General features: G+C 37.4%; 1 protein-coding gene across 39 annotated transcripts in view; it reads right to left on the bottom strand.

The window, feature by feature from the left end:
* PTPRD (protein tyrosine phosphatase receptor type D) overlaps window positions 1-21,237 on the bottom strand; it is a 466,133-nt gene that overhangs the window by 73,598 nt on the left and 371,298 nt on the right. For 17 of the 39 annotated variants that reach the window (XM_061365082.1, XM_061365081.1, XM_061365085.1 and 14 more), the window contains 5 exons: window positions 18,483-18,643; window positions 12,360-12,374; window positions 9,141-9,253; window positions 2,178-2,297; window positions 62-159 (listed from right to left, as the gene is read on the bottom strand). In XM_061365082.1, the coding sequence (XP_061221066.1) occupies window positions 62-159; window positions 2,178-2,297; window positions 9,141-9,253; window positions 12,360-12,374; window positions 18,483-18,643 (507 nt within the window). The remainder of the gene's footprint in view (window positions 1-61; window positions 160-2,177; window positions 2,298-9,140; window positions 9,254-12,359; window positions 12,375-18,482; window positions 18,644-21,237) is intronic. The other 22 variants (XM_061365089.1, XM_061365090.1, XM_061365119.1 and 19 more) reach the window with 5 other exon arrangements.

Here is a 21,237-nt window from a genome sequence, read left to right as displayed (position 1 = left end):
AGGGAAACAGAAAACATGGCATTTAAAATAATTTGAATAATGAGAAAGTGGGGGAAATTACCTCATACTCCTGTGAGAACTTCAAATTGTCATTTGCTTTCAACCTTTCAATGTGATCTGCAAGTTCCAAGATAGGTATTGGGGGATGACTGGCCATACCTGTTGAGCAAGAAAAAAGAAAATAATTTAAAGGAAACTACAGTGATGGCATCACTCTAAAATTTAGAAAATGTAGTAGTTAGAATGGCTAGAAATGTGTAAGTAGTAAAGATGTCGTATGTGAGAGAAGCAGGCAAATAGTTTGGTTACTCAAAGCAGGACATGCTCTGGATAGATGAGCTCTGAAGCCAAATCAAAAGAAGTCACCAAGCATACTCCCAAAGCTAACATTCCTAGTGTAGAGGAAAGAGTTACTGTGATGTGAGTCAATGAAGTTAGCTAGGCATGGAAAAAATGAGACAGTTAGACCTGATGTCGACCTCTGCTTTGAGTAATGACTCTTAATGTCATTTCAAACTCCTTCTCCTGCACTGCATGAAATGGAAACTCCACTGAATTAGATGAGGAAAGGTGAGTTGAGAAACAGACACTGAAAGAGCCCTAAAGGGGAAAGAACAGTGTTTTGACAGAAAACAAAGTGACTTATGCATAATCAAGAAAAATGAACTTGAAGAATGAAGGTTACCAAGGTAACCGGAGACACCTGAACCTGCAAAGGAAATGGTAAAAAACAAAGAAACCTCAAAACAACATGAAATTAATTTAATAAAATAAATTATAAAGAATGAAATGGATAAGGATTAATAGTAATGCATCAAGGTCTAGAAGACTGACTGTATTCTAAATTAGAAATACTCAAACATTTTATGAAACTTCGAAGTGACTAACATGCAACTATGAATGAGTAGAATAACATGCACCATTGCTTTTAGACAACAGTCACTGAAGACAACATTGGACATCAGACAATTAGAACTTCAAAAATGTTTTCACTAGTAGCAGATTGTAGAGGCAGGGGTTGTACAGTTTGGCTGGACACACATACTGACTGCACTAGTACCTTTAAATATGCTTAATCTGAAACCCCATTTATCAACCCCCAAAAGTACCTACAATCTACTTCAGGTGTAAACATCTTTGTCCACTGATGAAAATACCGAGTGAAAAAGAAGAACTGGGAATTGGAGATAGACATAGGTGTGGAAGCGAGTACAGGGACAGCAAGGCAAAAGAAAGACAGAAGATGTGGGGTCAACTAGAACAATATGCCAGCTGAAGATTTGGCAGGCAAAAATTTGGGACGTTTGTTTCACACTATTAGTCTTCATGACCCTTCTCCAAAACGCTTACTTTCTTCTCTTCATGCTTTACACTATCACACCTAAAATGAAACTGAGTTTTCAATTACTTGTGGAAGAATTCAGAGCTGGCTAGAAAATATCAAGCTAGTGAACCCCAGGATCTCTTGAAATTACAAAGGGAAAACAATGATGACTCAAGGGGGCTCAAGCTGGAAGCCATGTTGCACAATGCAGTTTGCTTTGTCACCGTGAATTTCAAGAGCATGCCTAAGACTGTGAACTTTCATTTCCTGTAAATGTACCTGAAAATGACTAAAATGACTATGTGGTTACAACACAGTCATGCTATAGTATGTTTTTATTTTTTTTTTTTTTTTTTTTTAATTTTTTGACATTTCAGGCATCATACTAGAGTACAAAATAATGTCTAGTAGCACTGTCCTTAATTCTTCTAACCGTACACTTATACATTTATATATTACCTTCATAGCACATCTGTGATGGTAAAATATTATTTGAAGTAGATGCTAAAGCACAGTCAGTCAACTAAGGAATCAAAATATTCAGATATAATGGAAACATTTATTATAAATTTCAATTAACAAATTAGTCCATGAGTACTAATTTATCTGAATCCATTCTGGTTGTCTCCCATTTTCTTAGAAATTTCACTTAATAGAGCTTGGCTATTCTCAAAATGAGTGTGGGTGACAGTCATCTAATAATTACACTGATCCAGATCAAGCACCCCTATGGAAAATATGTGAGCGAGAAGGCACAAGAGAACTCTAGACTAATCCAGAAATGGAGGTGGACTGATGTACATCTAAAACAGTGCTTGAACAAAGAAAATAATAGAGACAAAGATGTTTAGACCTTTTCGAGCGAATCGTGGGAGAGAGTTATTATCATATAAGGACTGAGTGGTAGTTTGGCTAGAGAGGGAGGACACAGAGCCAATCAGGGAGGCGTAGGGGACTGAATTACTGCTCAAAGCTGCAAAAAGTAAAAGCCAATCGGAAATGGGAAACAAATTAGTAACAGCAGTAGACCATCATAACCAATCAAATCTTGCACATACAGACACTTCAGACATTCACAAAACAGCATCTGGACTCAACTAAGAAGATGTCTAAAGGTCCAGTTACCCTATTGTAGACATAAAGGACATAAACCCAAAAAGAATGAGACTTGCTCATCACATGATGAACCTGTCTAAATTACCAGCATCATGAACACAATTCTCAATAATTAGCTTACTTTTAAGGAACAGTTTTTAAAGATGCTGAACATCCATTCCTTTTTAAACAATTTCTTTTTTTATATACTCCTCTATATGCCAGTTGACATTCCTAAGGAGGGATTTCACATTAAACACTGCAAAATGAAACTTGACATAAAACTTTCTTTTCTGAGGAAAAAAAAGGAACTACTTACAACTTCAGAAACTGGTAATTTTTGACTGCCATTTTTGCCTCTCATTTTGGGCACTTACACTTGGACATTTATTAACTTTCTTCAAAAAATATTCTGCAGTTAACTTGTGAAGTAATTGCATGTGGTATGTTTTCATCTTTCAAATATATAAAATGTATCCTACTGAGACAATATAAGTACCTACTTCTTAACAGAAACTCTAAAGGACTTTATGTAATCAGACTATGAATCGTAACAAGCATCAGAACAGATTATGCTATGAATTAACATTTCAAGATCTCATTGTCTCATGCAAAAGCATGAGGCTTCTACTGAGCTTAACATGAGTTGCACGTGAACATCAGGTGTAGAAGTTTATTAAAAAAACAAACCCCAAAGTACAGCTAAGCACACTTCTTTTTGTGGCTACAAATAAGAAAATACACTTGTTTGCTAACACACCTCCACATCAATCAACACATATTATGAAAACACAAAAAAATTAAGGACAAAATACAGCTAAATTACAACGGATTCTGTGACATGCTAGAAAGTCAAAAGAAACACCATGCTGAAAACATGCTTTCAAACTTTGAAATTAGAAAATAAAGAGATAAAACCTCTTAGAAACTCAAACAGGAAAAAAACCCAACAAACCAACAAAACCATATCCCCTACCCCATTTTCCTTCCCCTTCCCCCCATCTCGTACCCAAACCAGCACATGCAAAACATAGCTGAAATTGTATCCATAAGATGTTTTTATTTCAGATTTGGTAGGAGATTGCCAAATGTGATTGATCCCAAGCAGCCTAGCAGTGACCCCTCCACATGAATAAAATGAGAATGTATGGTTAAACTGCAGATTAGAATTATCTTCTACTTAATCTGTGGTAAATACATGACTAAGGAACACAGAATACCACATGTGCTACAGTTTCAAGGAAAAACTGACAGAGCAAGATCAGAATTCATCTACGTACTAAAGGATATTAAAACTGTTATATATTCTCCTTTACCACATTGAACCACGTGGGTGTTTGGCCTTGTCATTAGTGCGTTATATTAGGATTTTGTTTGTTGTCAGGGTTTTATAATAAGAGCTTTAAATCATTTAAGAAACACACATTTCTTTACAAATCTGGACCTGTAGGTTGACGTGCCCACAATAAACAACAAGGAAGTTAGAAGCAGCTGCTAGCACACAGACTACAATCTAGATGAACTGAAAATGTGATATATTATTTTCACAGAAATTTTCTTATTAAATAAATTGTATTTCAAGTCCACATCTAATACTCTTTGATCTAAAAAAACCCAATATATTACATCTTCATTTTTATTTAGTAACACAAAATGCTTTCCCACACACCAATCTGTATTGAGACGTTTTTTCCTTACAGGAAAAGGAGGGAATCAGTGACAGTGTTTATTGATACTTACTCTTACCAAGGAGGTAGAATTACATACATGTTAAAATTCAAGCATGGAGACCGGAAAAAATTAGCTACGACCCTGATTCAAGAGGAATTTGGCATCCATAAAAATTTAGCAAGGATGCCTTTAGCATATTTCACAAAAAATTACTGTTACTTTAGAATTTCTTTTTCATACAGCTACAGTAAAGCGAGAGAGTGATCTTATGTCTTGTGTACAAAGCTAAATTTGCAAGATTAACTCTAGAGGAATGTCATTCTGCAACAGCTATTCTAAAACAGTTAAGAATGTGTAATATTGCAAAATTAAGTCACTTTTATTCCAGAAGAACTGATGTTCTTCAAAAGCAGATGAATTATTCTGGAATGAAAGTGAATTTTGTTCTGTAACAAAGACTTCGTTTTACAAAGCGGCCCAAAAGGCTCTGTAGCATCACAACAGAAGACCCAGCTCTGAGTGAAGTGTGAAAGCCATCTACACTGAGAAAAGGAGAAACCTGGTTTTCAGACCATGGTCTAAAATTGTTCAGTATAATAGCATGTTGCAAAACCACTGACTACAATGCAGGAAAAAAAACCAAAAATTACTCTTGTAAGGAGCAGAACTTTCAACTCCATCTCCCAGCTAAGCAGTTTTTGATTGCCTCTCAGTTTGAAGGCAACCAAATAGGATATCAGGAAATGCTATTTGCACTCTGGAACCTATGCTTTTTCTGGGTGCCTAAATTCTTCGTGTAAGTGAAGTTCACATGAAGAGCTCCGTGTAGGATTGCTCACTGTAAAAAGGCCATTCCAATCTGGTTTTGTCATGGAGACAAACCACAGTAGTTCCTTCAGCATTGTCAGAATTCCCATAGACAGAATTGTGTGGATAAACTAAGGGAATAAATTTCCTCCTACCTTGCATAGCAGATGATTGAATCTAGACATGACTTTTTCCACTTTTGTTACATGCACTGGTTTTGTCTGGATCTGTTTTACCCTTTTCCTGCCTCATCTTAGAAGCAAGTTATGGAAACTTCCTTAGAAATCCAGAGAGTGTTATGTGAGCACTTACTGGTCTAATAAAAAAAAAGAGTCTTTAACACAGATCAGTAATAATTCAATTTATTTTTCTTGTATTTCAAAACATCTTATTTAGTTTGTAAGAGATAATGAGATAATTGTTTAATTGGCACCTGACTGCACAAATTGCTAATGAGTATGATGTATTCTATACTTAAATAAGGACAAAAACCCAATCTCATTTGAGGCATGACTCAATTTAGTTCTTTGAGTGATCGGTAGATTGAAGTCTTTGCCTGAGCCTTGGTTCTCTCTTAAACCCCTCAAACCATTTAACATCAGTTATTTTACTCTATGCAAAACTGGGTCTCTTCATTTCAGGAAACCTTTTGTGAAGGCTTAATTATTACCTCTTCCCTACCTGTCATGGAGATTTCTAGCATTTGTGCACCATTTTAATGATTTTAATCCTGTTTTCATAAGAATGTGACTGATTTTTCCTCAACTACTCACTCCAGTTCCAGAAGAATAACAGACTTATAAATGAAATCCTGTAGGCTACTGAGAGATTGGGTATTTTCACGTTTACTCAAAGAAAATCTGGCACAGCTGTGACCTACACACAGTCATATGGGCTTATCTAACACATATACATTTTCGGATAACATATATGAACATTGGATCATATTCTCATCTGTAGAGCAATGGCCTAATACAAATGTAAAGAGAAAATGTCAATTTTGTCTATGGAGCTACTCCATCCAGTGAGAAAAAAAGCTAGAAATGAATTTTATCCTTTCTGGACAAAGTAACATAGGAAACTTTTTAGGTAAGTACTAAATTAGTGAAGAACGAAGTTCTGTATTGACAGGACAAGAAAAAGTGACGGGAAAGTAAGACATTTGCTGGCTGCTAGCTTAGACTGTGGACTTTCTCCTCATCTTCATGCTGACTTGATAGCTCTATGACAAGTACAACGTAAGTGTGCCTAAATCATTGCCTAGATATTATCAGAGATAAAATCTTGTTTCCCTACAATTTCTATCAAAAAGTTATGCCTAGCCACCTGCATCAGAAGTATTCTCTGCTTGTGGTTAGAAATTCAAATTTACCAGAGGAAGAGATTTACTTTCAGATTATTTTGTTACGATATACCTGATCAGACCTTTCCTCACACAAAATATAGGATTGCTAACATTTTTTGGAAAGAGGCTGTTTAGAAATCTCTTAAAGTATTAAACCTTATGAATTTTATAGGAGTGTCTCATTCACCTCTCCTACTGAAAACTGACAATCTGGATATGCCAATGTCTTAGAATTTTTTTCTCTAACACTTCTTCACATTAAGGATTCATTCTAATATTAATTCATTCTAATTCATTCTAATATTAAAGTATTAAAGCTTATGAATTTTATAGGAGTGTCTCATTCACCTCTCCTACTGAAAACTGACAATCTGGATATGCCAATGTCTTAGAATTTTTCTTCTCTAACACTTCTTCACATTAAGGATTCATTCTAACATATGGTTTGGTTTTGGTTTGTTTTTTTTTTTTTCCCTCTTCCCACTGAAAGCAACTGCTGTGCTTAGAAACCGCCAAGAAAACTTCCTACCTGGTAGAAAATAAAAACCACACACCTGAGTGAGAACGAATAACAAAACAAACAAAACTGGCACCCTGCATGTACAGCTTTTCTGTTATTTTTCTACATTAAACTTGAAAAGCTTTGTCTCCCATGTTATTTGATGGTGCGTTACTCTGTGGAGTTGGATAAACATTCCAACAAGATCTAAATGTTTAAATTAAATCCATCTGGATTTTAATGAAATGGTAGCCCTAACTGAAGCTAATGTGAGTTAAGTGAGGTTCTGCTTCTACTAGCACAAAAACTGTGCCTTGCCTTCTCTGGGGCTAAGATTACATGTTAATTAGCGATTGGTGCACAGCAAGAAGAATCATGGGTTAGAAATTTTCTCCTTGATATTTAATTGCATGCTGAGAATCACCAGTAACGGGAGTGATCTGTACCTAGGGGTCTTAGGTGGTGCAACAGTAGGAAAAAAGATCCCAATTTGATTTCTGTTCTATATTTTTAACAACAATCTTAATCCTCCATTCTGTAAAAATATTTATAGCAGAGAAAAAGAATTCATAGTAGAAATGGATTGCAGATGTTCTGCTCAACTAGCTACATAGAAAAATGCAAGCTTCCCAGATAAAATATATCACTGTAAGGAAAGGTATATGTCCTCTCCTCTCCAGTCACTCTCAGAACAATAAAATGGAGTTTAGGTATTTACAAGTGCCACAAATTCTGCAATTTTTTAATAACTTTACATTCTAAATGTAAATTTAGAATGACAATAAATTAATTTTACATGTGTAGCTGTTAATACTTGGCAGCATTTTTTTTCCCATATATTACTTTATTTGATGAGAAATACTAAATAGATTGGCAAGACTCAACATCTAAATACATGGACAGCAGAAGTTTATGTTTGTACACCTAGTTATTAAGACATACATTCAGTATATTAACTGTATACAGATAATCATTTGTTCTAGGCATAAGCTAAACTGTAGAAACTATATTCTTCTTTTCATGTTTCAAAGACTTGCATGCATACTTCTATCTCTGTAACAAACTTTAAGCCTTTGCATGAAAATGCTGGATAACACAAACCTTTGCTTATTAAAGGTGAATCTACATTAATATTGCAGAAGCAGAACAGTGAACCGAAACTTCCACTCTGCACTTAGGTTCATACTGTGGAGAGGTCCCATAGTATGTGAACAACTTTAAATTAGAAGATGTGCTCCTGAAACAAATCTAATTTGCTCCAGCTGCTAAAGAGCATTCAGTGCACTGAAACACACTAATAAAGCAAGGTAAAACTGAAGCCCCCAGGATCTTCCTTTTCTACCTCTGCCATATGCACACAGTGTGGGATATTGGGTCTTTAGTCCCAGATTCATTGTTCTGCAGATTCACTCCTACTGGGGCTATCTTAATATAGACATTATTTAGAAAATCAGAAACAAGATTTGCAAGTTCAGTTAAACCTTTCGTAATATTTAGTATGTCAGATTCTGCAGCTCATCTCTTAGCATCTCAAGTACTTTGCTTGCTGCCTTTATGAGCTTGAATTTATTAAGGTCCTTTCCAACCCTAACTATTCTATGAGTCTATGATTTTTTATACTTTAATAAATTTGACAAACACAAACCTCAAGAAAGTTTGGACTAATATTCATCAGGCTGGGACTGTGAGCAATCACACTGCAATAGAAAACAAGTCTACTGGAATACATCATGATCGAAATTAAGCACATCAATACTATTTTAAGTAGTTCTCTCCTGGTGTTTCTTGCCTATCAAACCAAATGGCTTACGAAGACAATGTTTAATAAATAAGTAAATAAAATATTTAGAAGTGTGTTGTTTTTACCTTCAGAACTACTGATGTTTAGTAGCTTCCTTGATTCTTAACATACAATCTGATTTTAAAAGACAGGCCTATTTCTCTAGTTAGTATTTCTTTTCTTTATTGTACATCTGCAATGTAGTGTAGCTTTCTATGGTATTAACGGGTTACCTGATAATGCAGTAGGCAAGAAGGAAGCTTATTTACAAAGAAGTAGCTGTGAAAATATCATTAATAAATAGAAGAAATGCATTTCCCAATAATCTTTTATAGCACTGTCAGGTTTAACTTGGAATTTCAGTTCATAAAACACATCCATCAACACATGTGACTTTTGGGTCTTCTTTTGTACAACTTTAATTTTGTTCCATGAAGGACTTTTCATTCAATAAAGAAATTACAGTATTATTTCGAAAACTGGTGAAGAAATATATCGTGCAAAAACTCATAAGCAATCAACATATATTCTTCTAAACAAGCAGCATTTCTGTTCCATAACAGCACCACTAATCAGTTTGTGATCATAGAGCTCTCAGTAAGGTATTGTTGTATCTTACCTGGAGTTTGAAAATTAAGGCGTCGCAACTCTACTGGATCTGTGGGATGGTGAGAGGGGACCTCCTTGCTGTTGGGTATGCTGCTTTTTCTAGAATCAGATTCAGCCCTCTTCCTGCATGGAGAAGGTGAATACAAGTGAACATAAGATCAAAGTGTTAGCTTAACAAATAAAAGTGCCGAAGTGTTTAATCACTGTATTCTAAAGACAGGCTGCCTCTTTCTGAAAGAGTACTTAATCCAGTACAAAGTAAAATAATTATGCATGTTGGGAGGACAACTACAATTTGCAATGGCAAAATGAATCTAAGTATAGTAAGTAATGTCAGGGGGAAAATAGCTCCATTCTGCCCTAGACTGATCCTCTAGATCATTATTCTGGGCTCCCAGGTAGAAAGCTATTACAAGATACAACATGAAATATAAAAAAAAAAAAAAAATCACATTATCTCTATTTTAAAAGCTAGCTATACTTTATTAAAAACTATGAAAAAATTAAACACACAGTTAAAAATAAACAGAAGTTATAATAATTGACTTCATATTTTATACAGACAGTTTTGCATCGCTTATAAAAAAAATCACATCTATTCTTTGGGTACCTTCAATATGACAGAAAACAGCATAGAAGACACCTATCCTAGAAGGCACCTATTCCCTTCATTTCCTAGGAAGTAAAATTTTGCTGTGTTGCCTCTCATCTCTCTAAGAGCTCCATTATACAATCTTCATGCAGCTGATCACACCTACATATTGAAGGCTCAGATTCTGTATGAATGTTTCTGATCAAATTAAGACTGTCACTGAAATTATAGTACTTCTGTCAATCTGTCCAAAATAAGTAAAGGCAAAGAAACAAAAGAAAGGAGTAAGGAAGGAAAAGAAGAAGGGAGAGAGGAAGGGAGGGTGAGAGGTCAGGAGGAAGGAAGGAAGGGAAGGAGAGAAGAAGGGAAGGAGGGTGAGAGATATGGAGGAAGGGGGAAAGAGGGGGAGGGAGGAGAGAAAAGAGAAGCAGAGTCCTGACTGAAGAGTGTTTGGACTCTTGACTGTCCAGATGAAATGGAAATAATTTGAAAGTATCATAATTTGATACTCTCAAATTATACCATACCATAATTTGAGAGTATCATTTCCTAATGCAAAACATTGGAATATGTAAATTTAATGCTTTAATTCAATACGACTCCTTCTTCACTAGTCATCTGAGTTCCTGAATGAAAATGCAAACTGGGTGATATTCTTTATCTAACATAAAAAAGAAGATGCAAACAGCAACAAAGAACTACTTTGTGAAAAGAGAACTAGGATGACTTTAAGGTTTATGATCACAACGTCTTTTCCAGGTGTCCAATATTTGTTCTAACACACCAGTATTGTTGGGGTGTGGGGTGGGGGGGTGGGGTGTGCATAGGAGAGTGGTTTTATTTGGGGGGGAGTTTTTGTGGTTTTTTTTTTTTGCTTGTTTGTTCTTTTTTTCCTTTTCCCTTTCCCTAATTGGTTTAAAACAACAAAAAGCTAAATCTGTTGTTATGCCACCAGGCTCCCCTCTTAAAAAAAACGCTCAATTGATTTCTTACTGGTCTTAAATTATGAACACCTGTTGGCATTCATGAAAGGGGCGTACAGCAAGATTTCAGAAACTATGCAAAGAAGCCAAATAGCAACATTGTTGCAGGAATTATTTAAAAGTTACAATTCCTATGATTTTTATGGGTGGGGGGAGAGGGGGAAAGGAAGTGTTTAGCTGTAAACATATTCCATCTGTTCTCTGGTAAATACCTTAACACATTTATTAACTTCTCTTTAGTGAAGTGATGAAGATTTAGATTTGATTCTTCTGGTTTTACTCTTATTTAAAATAAAAACATTATGGAGAAACTCAGTAGAAATTCTTTTTTCAATTTTGATTCTGACTATCATCTATGAAGATGATCAGGGGACTGGAGCACCTTCTCTATGAAGACAGGCTGAGAAAGTTGGGGCTGTTCAGCCTGGAGAAGGCTGCGTGGAGACCTCCTAGCAGCCTTCCAGTATCTGAAGGGGGCCTATAGGGATGCTGGAGAGAGACTTTTTATTAGGGACTGTAGTGACAGGACAAGGGGTAATGGGTTAAAACTTAAACAGGGGAAGCTTAGATTGGATATAAGGAGGAGATTGTTTCCTGTTAGGGTGGTGAGGCACTGGAATGGGTTGCCCACAGATGTTGTGAATGCTCCATCCCTGGCAGTGTTCAAGGATGGGTTGGACGAAGCCTTGGGTGATATGGTTTAGTGTGAGGTGTCCCTGCCCATGGCAAGGGGGTTGGAACTTGATGATCTTAAGGTCCTTTCCAGCCCTAACTATTCTATGATTCTATGATCTCAAACTCTTACCACTGTAGCACATTGCCATAGTGTTCTTTCTTCCTAAGTAAAGGTCTGTGATGCAGTTCTCAAGTATTTTTGTGTATATTTCCTTCTCCTCAAGTCTAGGGTGGAATTGTCCAGAGATAAGCTTCATTTCCCTCTTTTACACTTTTAAGTCACTACTGGGCAGCATAACTTCCTATTAATCTAACAAAAGCACTAAAATCTCTTCTAAAAAAATTTATTTTTTTTAATACTTGTAGGACAATTTATTTATTATCATTCATTATTATTCCCAGGATTATTCTGGCTCTGCCATTTGTTCAGACTATATATAATTGTTTTAGATTATGGAATGGTTTTGAGACAACTGAGGTGGAAAAAATATCCACAAAGGACAAATGAAATCACCACATCATCTTTGCTTGTACAACTGTAAGTCAGCATCAAAATTCTGTGTATGGAGCATTACGGAGATTAGAGTGGCAAACACTTCAAAGACATGCATGCTTTCCTTAAACGGCTTTGGCTATAGCAAAGAACCACTGTCATAACTTCATTAAAACACAGATAAAACTGCATGTACATTGCACAGCTGTGCTGCCTCTTGAAAAAGTACCCATGGAGAAGCAAAATAAAAGCTGCAAAACTTGGCTGCATATGTTATATTTCTGTTCAGTGCTTTCTTTATTCCTTTCTACATAACAAATCTTTCAGTTGCCTTCTTACTGATACTATGTTCATTTAGACTGACAGGTGCACTGTCTTAGATAATTATAGGATAACTTAGATAATTATCACAATAACTACTTTTTTTTTTCCTCTTTTTTTCTCCTTTCTGGGTTAAACAAAGAGTGATTACTTTTCATGTCTCACCTGTCAGGTTTACTGCTCCATTTTAATGCAGCAAGGAGGGAAGAAAAGGTGTAAAGTTAGTTGGCCGGCAGTAAACAGGGTAAGCATGACAACCAGGGATGTAAGAAATGTTGACTTACAGTAAAGATATCTAACAATCAAATTAAAAGGTGACAGTTCATCTAAATATTTAATGCTTGGGAATCATAGAATAATGGAGGATACAAGGTTAAGTCCAAAATGAATCTTCTGCTGAAAGAAAATCTCTTTCAGACATTATCTGCAAAGTAGTGCCACCTCAAATTTTAGCCAGTGGGATAATGTAGAATGGGTGTTTAATCTGAGCTATGAAAGCAACGTTAACATTACATTGAAAAATGATGCCTCACTAAGTTGTAGTTCTCTCTTACATTCTAGAGAAGAGAGAAGGAAGGAGAGGAAAGATGAAAGTGGAAGGCAGAGGAGAAAGGAAGAAGAGGGAAAGAAAGGCTAGCAAAGAACAAGGTTAAATATATGAGATAGGTATGACTTGTAATTAAAAAAAAAAAAGAAAACAAAAGAATACTTTAAAAACTATTTTACAAAAACAGATAATAAGATGGCAAGGAATTTGAAAAAGTAGCCTAGAGGTGGTAGATGCCATACCCCTGGAAACAACTGAGTTCAGGTTGGACCTGATGCCGCTGCTCCTTGCAGGGGAGTTGAAATATGGAATAGATGACCTTTAAGGTACCTTCCAACCCAAACTGTTCTAGGAACAAGGGCCAAAATTCACTCTGGTAAAAAGATTCAAGCTTAGGTCCTGTCTATTTAAACAAATAAAAAAATGCATTATAAGAGTAAAGAAGATGAAGCCTGTCAAAATACGTTTATCTTTCCTACAAATGGAAACTCACTCTACAAACAAAAATAGCTCTAGAAAGATCTAGAATGAGGAACATTTTGCTTTTCAACAGTGAAGGGCTCAAATTAGAGAAGTTGTGATTTCTTAAAAACAAGGAGGAATAACCACATAAACTCAGGTTGAAAAAAAACCAAACTAACAAAACCAAAATGAATGAAAGAATGCTTTCTGGGGACATGAGCTCTCTATTTTGCTGGTTTCTGAGATACACTGAATGACTTCTAGAGTTCTTTAACATCCACTAACTGGGTTTCTAACCATGTAAATCTTGTGAACATGTGTGGCACATTCAAAAGTCAGTTGCAACTACAGCTACAGGTTGGGCAGAGAAGAGATTCACAGCAGCCCTGCGGAGAACTTGGGCATGCTGGTCAATGAGAAACATCAGCCGGGTTCAGTGTGCGCTTGCAGCCCAGAAAACCAACCGTATCCTGGGCTGCATCAAAAGGAGTGTGACCAGCAGGATGAAGGAAGTGATCCTGCCCCTCTACTCTGCTCTCATGACACCTCACTTGCAGTACTGTGTGCAGTTCTGGTGTCCTCAACATAAGAAGGGCATGGAACTGTTGGAGCAGGTCCAGAGGAGGGCCACAAGGATGATCAGGGGACTGAAGCACCTCCCGTATGAAGACAGGCTGAGAAAGTTGGGGCTGTTCAGCCTGGAGAAGAGAAGGCTGCGTGGAGACCTCATAGCATCCTTCCAGTATCTGCAGGGGGCCTACATGGATGTTGGAGAGGGACTCTTCATCAGGGTTTGTAGTGATTGGAAAAGGGGGAATGAGTTCAAACTTAAACAGGGGAAGTTTAGATTAGATATAAGGAAGAATTTTTTTACTGTGAGAGTGATGAGGCACTGGAATGGGTTGCCCAAAGAAGTTGTGAATACTCCATCCTTGTCAGTGCTCAAGGCCAGGTTGGACACAGCCTTGAGCAACACAGTCTATTGTTCAGATTTAAGTCCAGTAGACTAAAGATCTGCTCCAAAATAACTGTGTCCCTTCACTGTGACTGCAGGGTGGTATAACAGCTGCAATGACAAAGAACACTGAGCTGGCCACTGGCCAAGTCAGTTCCATTTGCAAAGACATCAACTTCAGAAAGGATTTTGTAACTGTAATTCAATGGTAACTCAGAAAAAAAATAAAAACAATCATGTTTACTGTGAGGATAGTTGAACACTGGAATGGGTTGTCCAGAGAATTTGTTGAGATTCCACTCTTGGATATATTGAAACTTCCTAGCCATTCTAAGAACAGGGCTGGGACAGGGTAATCCTTGGAGGTAGGGCCCTTTGGTTCTGTGATCTGTGAGCTCTTATGCACAATACATTAATCAGCCTCAGCTGTGTTGGATATCACATTGCAGCTATATCTGATGACAACAAAAGGTACTCTTCAGTATTTTACCCATTTATTACTGTTAAGTACAAGGCTGCAATGACCTTTTGGCTATATTCTAATATATGATCCAAAAATCTTTCTATGCAGAATTCTTGCTTTCAGATTTTAAGAAGATAAAATGCAGAAGCAATAACTGACCAACAAATAATAAAGGGGTCAAAACCGAAGTCCTAGTACTTGGGACAGCTAAATATCCTCCACACCAATCCACACAACTTTTCCACTCTATCTGTAATAGCATCTGTTTAAAAGGAGGGCAAGATTTGAAAAATCATGGCAGTTAGGTGAAATTCCTGACTGGAAAAAGGGAAATATAACCCCCTTTTTCAAGAAGGGGAAAATGGATGACCCAGGGAGCTACAGACCAGTCAAGTCTCACCTCTGTATCTGGCAAAATCTTGGAACAGATTCTCCTGGAAGGCATGCTAAGGCACATGAAAAACAAGAAGATGGTTGGTGACAGGCAGCATGGCTTAACTAAGGGGTCATCCTGCTTGACCAGTCTGGTGGCCTTCTATTGATGGGGCTACAGAACTGATGGACAGGGGTAGAGCAGTTGATGTCATCTACCTGGACTTCTGCAAAGCGTTCGACACTGTCCTGCACAACATCCTTGTCTCTAAATTGGAGAGACATCAATTTGATGAATGGACCACTCGGTGGATAAAGAACTGGCTGGATGGCCGCACACAAAGAGTTGTGGTCAATGGCTTAATGTCCAAGCTGGAAACCAGTCCCTCAGGGATCGGTGTTGGGACCAGTCTTGTTTAACTTCTTCATCGCTGACATGGACAGTGGGATTGAGTGCGCCCTCAGCAAGTTTGCCGATGACACCAAGCTGTGTGGTTTGGCTGATATGCTGGAGGGAAGGAATGCCATCCAGAGGGACCCTGACACGCTTGTGAGGTGGGCTGATGCCAACCTTATGAAGTTTAACCATGCCAAGTGCTAGGTCCTACAGCTGGGTCGGAGCAACCCCAGGCACAGCTACAGGCTGGGCAGAGAACAGACTCAAAGCAGCCCTGTGGAGAAGGACTTGGGTCAATGAGAAACTTCACATGAGCTGGCAGTGTGTGCTCGCAGCCCAGAAAGCCAACGGTATCCTGGCCTGCATCATAACCAGCAGCATAACCAGCTGCAACATAAAAGCAGCATAACCAGCAGGCCGAAGGAGGTGATCCTGCCTCTCTACTCTGCTCTCGTGAGACCTCACTTGGAATACTGTGAACAATTCTGGTGTCCTCAACACAAAAAAGGACATGGAACTGTTGGAACAAGTCCACAGAATGGCCACAAGGATGATTGGGGGACTGGAAAACCTTCCGTATGAAGACAGGCTGAGAAAGTTGGGGCTGATCAGCCTGGAGAAAAGAAGTCTGTGTGGAGATCTCATAGCAGCATTCCAGTATTTGAAAGGGGCCTATAAGGATGCTGTGAAGGGACTCTTCATTAGGAACTGCAGTGATGGGACAAGGGGTAATGAGTTAAAACTTAAACAGGGGATGTTTAGATTGGATATAAGGAGGAAGTTCTTCACTGTAAGGGTGGTGAGGCAGGGGAATGAGTTGTCCAGGGAAGTTGTGAATGCTCCATCCTTGGCGGTGTTCAAGTCCAGGCTGGACAGAGCCTTGGATGACATGGTTTAGTGTATGGTGCCCCTGCCCCTGGCAGGGGTGCTGGAACTTGATGATCTTAAGGTCCTTTTCAACCCTAACTATTCTATAAGTCTATGATTCTAAGATTCTCCCCTTAAAATGATTTTTGATTTTTTTTTCAAGAAACTGCACTCATTCTTTCTCTATGATAGAAATTAAAATGTGAAAGTAGTATTTTAAATCAGTCCAAGTCTCTTCATAGGGCTTGTAAAATATACTTGTAAAATTTCCTGTATCCATGAAAATTTCTCGTTTTCCTATTTCTTATGCATTTTTTAACATGTCCAACTCTGGTAGCCATGGTAATTCAACAGAGTTAATTCAGAAATTAAATTTCACTTTTTTCTCAAAGTGCTAGCTACATATCACTACTGTCTCATATAGTTATTTTTCTTCTACAGACAGTAAAACTATCAAACTCTGTTAGCCTGCATCCAGGTTGCATACTCTAGAAAAGAAAAATCCAATTACATATTACTTTTTTTAAAGAAATTAAAAGTTCACAGAGGACCACAGACTGGTAAAATAGCAGTCATAATTTCTCAGAGGTCATTTTCAAAATGAGTGCAATTTAACAATTTACAGCTTATAAGTGGGAATATAAAAATAAATAAGTACATATGGACATTTGCCTGAACAGTTCTAGTTCCACTAGTAAATAACAGATGCAAAATGTGTCCCCCATTTTCAGTGAATGACAGTCTCTTCATACTACTGATGAACAAATTTTGTCTGCTCATTTTTGGATCACGCCTGTAAGTTTTTTGGTAAGAGAACTGGAGTTTGTTACTATGATTTCATAAACACAATCAACATTCCCAGAAGCATTTCCACACCTGCTTTATGTGCCCTTGTTTGGATTAGTTTTGTATGGGAAAAGTTTTAGTTTAATCCTCCAAATTAACCAGATAAAAAGGAATATTTCACTTTTAGCACACCTCTAATGACCAGGTTTTTAAGTGACAGACAGACACAAACAGAGGTTCGCTGGCTGCTAATCGATTAGATTGCCTGAGACAGTAGGCAGTAATAGAAAACTTCAGGTGACATAACAGGCCATGTATTATGTTGCTGTAAGATTACAGACCTAAAGAACATTCTATAAATGTGTATCTATTTGGAATCCAAAGCTAAGGTTAACCCTGGACTGTTTTTTTACTGCTGAATGGAGAATTTTCTTTCTATAACCCAAAGTGAGCTCTCTGCAGGCATTTTCAGAGGTATGTGAGTGGAGACACTTAGGGGGAGAGGAGTATACGGAGTGGCAGACTTAAATACTTATATAGAGGTGATACCATCATAGCCATTAGTTTCAGAAGACGTACTCCATGTAATTAAATTATCACTAGTGTGCCCCTGCACTTCCAACAAGGTCACAGCACCTTTATAGCATTCTCCAATTATCCTTCATGAATATATCTCTGAAATGTACTAGGAACAAAACGTAAATCTTAAACTCTGTGTGCTTGATTCTTTGGGTTTGATTTAGTAGCTAGACCTCTGTGAACTCATTTACATTGTAAAAGGCTGGTATGTATATATTAAGGCATCATACACCATTTTTATCTAGTATGTTGTAAGGCAGAGGGAAGTCCTTTGTTTAATAGAAAACCCACATCTGTGTCATAGTGAAAGAGTGAGGTTTGATCTCTTTCCAAGATTAGTAGAAGACAGCTACTGATGTTTCTTTAATCTCTGAGTTCTGAGCTTCAATTCATATACTTACACTGCCAAATTGAGGCCAACTATCAAAAGCAAAAACTCAAATTACCTGAGTGGAGATGAAAATGATGTTTAACATGAAACTGAATGTAACCCCTAATATATTACTATTGCACATCTACAAACAAGTTTTAAAAAGTCAAATGTGTGAATTCCATACATATTTATATGCAAGCACATATTTTTCACAAACATATGCGAAGTGGAAAAACCATTTAAATGCATAAATGTTAATACTGTCATCAGCAGAAAAATGTACCCATGTACCTGTAATTTTTGGAAACTTTTTGTCAATCTACTAAAATTTCTGCAGTGTTCTGGAAACCATTAATAAATACAGAAATATACAAAAGTAATGACATTACGGCTGTAGTACAACAAATATAGAGTAGAACAGTATTATAAAATGGCCAATATCAGAAAGATATATGCCCACTAAAAAAAAAGTTAAAGGGAAACTTACCTTTTATAAAGAAGTATAGCAATAACAATACAGATGATAAACACCACTGCAAGAACTGGTCCAACAACCCAAATCAAGCCTTCTTCCTCATCAGTAATTGGTTGGGGATCAAGATCCATTGACACAACAGGATCAGAATATGGGCTGGTTGCATACATGGTCTATACAAATAGATAAAGGACTGCATTTAAAATATGAACTATGCTAGATTTAAAAGATATATTTATACATATACACAAGATAATGATGTAATGAACATGGCAATGCGAAAATCTTTACTTTGTGCTCCATATACTAGCAGTGACCTGAAATTAAGTAGCACAGTCCTCCATACAACACTTTGCAACTTAAGCAGAGAAAGATAAAATGAAGTATTATGAAACTGAGGAATATAACCTATCAGTTACTCATTTTTAGGTTGTTTTTTTTTTTAGCATTATATTGGCTTAACAGTATCTCTTTCTGCAAGAAAAGTGATAGGACAAGGGGTAATGGGTTAGAACTTAAACAGGAGAAGTTTAGATTGGATCTAAGGAGGAAATTCTTTCCTGTTAGGGTGGTGAGGCACTGGAATAGGTTGCCCAAGGAGGCTGTGAATGCTCCATCCCTGGCAGTGTTCAAGGCCAGGTTGGACGAGGCCTTGGGTGATATGGTTTAGAGTGAGGTGTCCCTGCCCATGGCAGAGGGGTTGGAACTTGATGATCTTAAGGTCCTTTCCAACCCTAACTATTCTATGATTCTATGATTCTAAGATGTAAAATGATTCTGAAACAATGAGAATACTGTAGGTGAAAATAAAGGGGACTGAATGTACAAAGTGCCTACAAAAGTAACCTATGGCAATAATAGGGTGTATTTTGAGCAATCAAAACCTATCTGTCACTGCTCTTACAGAAGATGGAAACAACTGGAATTTTAGACTGAAAGCCAGGGGAAGCCACTGTAGAATAGGAAAGGATGCTAAATACTCAAAGCCTTTCTTACGGAACTAGAATTATAAACCAACAGAAGGCTTTCAAAATCTTTGCCTTACTGGATGCTCTTAAGCCAACTGGCCTAGTAGAAGACCTGAGATGTCTGATCTATGGATGAATGCAGAGTTAAAATTACAGACAGGAGAGACTGAGGAGCCAGCCTGCTAAAACTGGATCATGCAAAGAACTCTGACCTACAGTAAAATGGAAGTTGAGAATCATTTGTAGTTGGTTCTTGTCTTTGCTGGAATGTCCCCACCAGTACTTAACTAGGATTTAAACTACAGCTCTTGCCAACAACTTCAAAACTTTATTCAGCAGTAAATCAGGAATATCAACCAAGTTAGACTAAGATAACCAGAAGAAGAAATTAGCTTTCACTTACCATGTTTGCAGTGTATTCTGAAAGCTGTCCTAAGCCAAGACAAGTGTTATAAAAGAAATGTTTTTCACATTTCATTTGGCCTTGTTTTGGGCTCTGGGCCACAACAGTGCCTGGGTTTGAGACAGGATTAGGACCAGCAAAGCTGACGCACAAAAATAGCTGGTACTGAGCTAGTATGCATGCCAGTGATGTACAGTCATATTATGCTCTTTTACTAAATATGCACCAAACATTTCAAAAGTCTGTGATTGGTGCTTAGAAATTGAGAAGTCTATATGTTCCATTTCTGAAACACCTGAGCTGACTGAGGATTTTTTCCTAATTTCAGTAATTTCGAAAGATAGAAGAAAGCCTATTGTTAGAGTAAGACACTATTTAGCCTCTTCCTTTAATGCTGGAAGAAAAAAAATGCCTGGAAAGGGTTTGTCCTGGTTTCAGTGGGTTTAGAGTTGATTTTCTTCCGAGTAGCTGGTGCAGCGCTGTGTTTTGGCTTTAGTCTGAGAACAGTGCTGTCAACACACTGGTGGTTTTAGTTGTTGCTAAGTAGCACTAACCTTGATCAAGGACTTTTCAGTTTCTCATGCTCTGCCAGTGAGGAGGGGCACAAGAAGCTACGAGGAAGCAGACAGGACACCTGACCCAAACTAGCCAAAAGGTATTTCGTACCACAGCACATCATGCCTAGTATATAAACTGGAGGGAGTTACCCACAAGCAACTGATTGCTGCTTGGAGATAGGCTGGGTATTGGTCATCAGGTGGGCAGCAATTGTACTGTCCATCACTGCTGTTGTGTTTTAGACTTTCTCCCTTCAGTTTTGTATCTCTTGTCTTTTTATTTTCCTTATCTATATTATTACTAATAGTAGTATACTGTACTTTAGTTACTAAACTGTTCTTACCTCAATCCAAGGTTTTTACATTCTTCAGATTCTCCTCCCCAGCCCATTTGAGAGAAGGGTGGGGGGACTAAGAGAAGGGGGTGAGCAAGTGGCACTTCATTATTGGCTGGGGTAAAACCATGACAGGGATTCTCAGGAATTCTCAGGGATAACAGTATGAACACTTACTACCTGTTCTCCAAAGCCAGAGGATTTTGCTTTTAATTTTCAACCAACCTGTATTAATTACATTTTTCTAAAAAATTACTTTTTTGTTTCTTTCCACTTGATAACATGCTTAATGTATTTATAGACTGTAACCATAAACTTTTAGATTCGATTTCACAAAATTAAACAAATTCAGACCTCCCCATGCACTGTTGTAAAGCAAGTTCTTCATTTCCCCAGAGTAATTTTATGACAACCCTTATGTAAAAAGGTATTTTGAATATTGGGAGAAACATCCCTCACAAGTTACAACTCATGCACCAGTAGGATCTATAGTCCTAGAAGAAA

The sequence above is a fragment of the Neopsephotus bourkii genome, unplaced genomic scaffold (genome assembly GCF_033783945.1).
Source record: "Neopsephotus bourkii isolate Nb327-2 ecotype Australia unplaced genomic scaffold, CSIRO-AGI_Nbou_v1 NB_1273, whole genome shotgun sequence".
NCBI classification, from domain to species: domain Eukaryota; kingdom Metazoa; phylum Chordata; class Aves; order Psittaciformes; family Psittacidae; genus Neopsephotus; species Neopsephotus bourkii.
The sequence above is the reverse complement of the archived record's forward strand: the minus strand, read 5'-3'. Positions and strand labels throughout refer to the sequence as shown.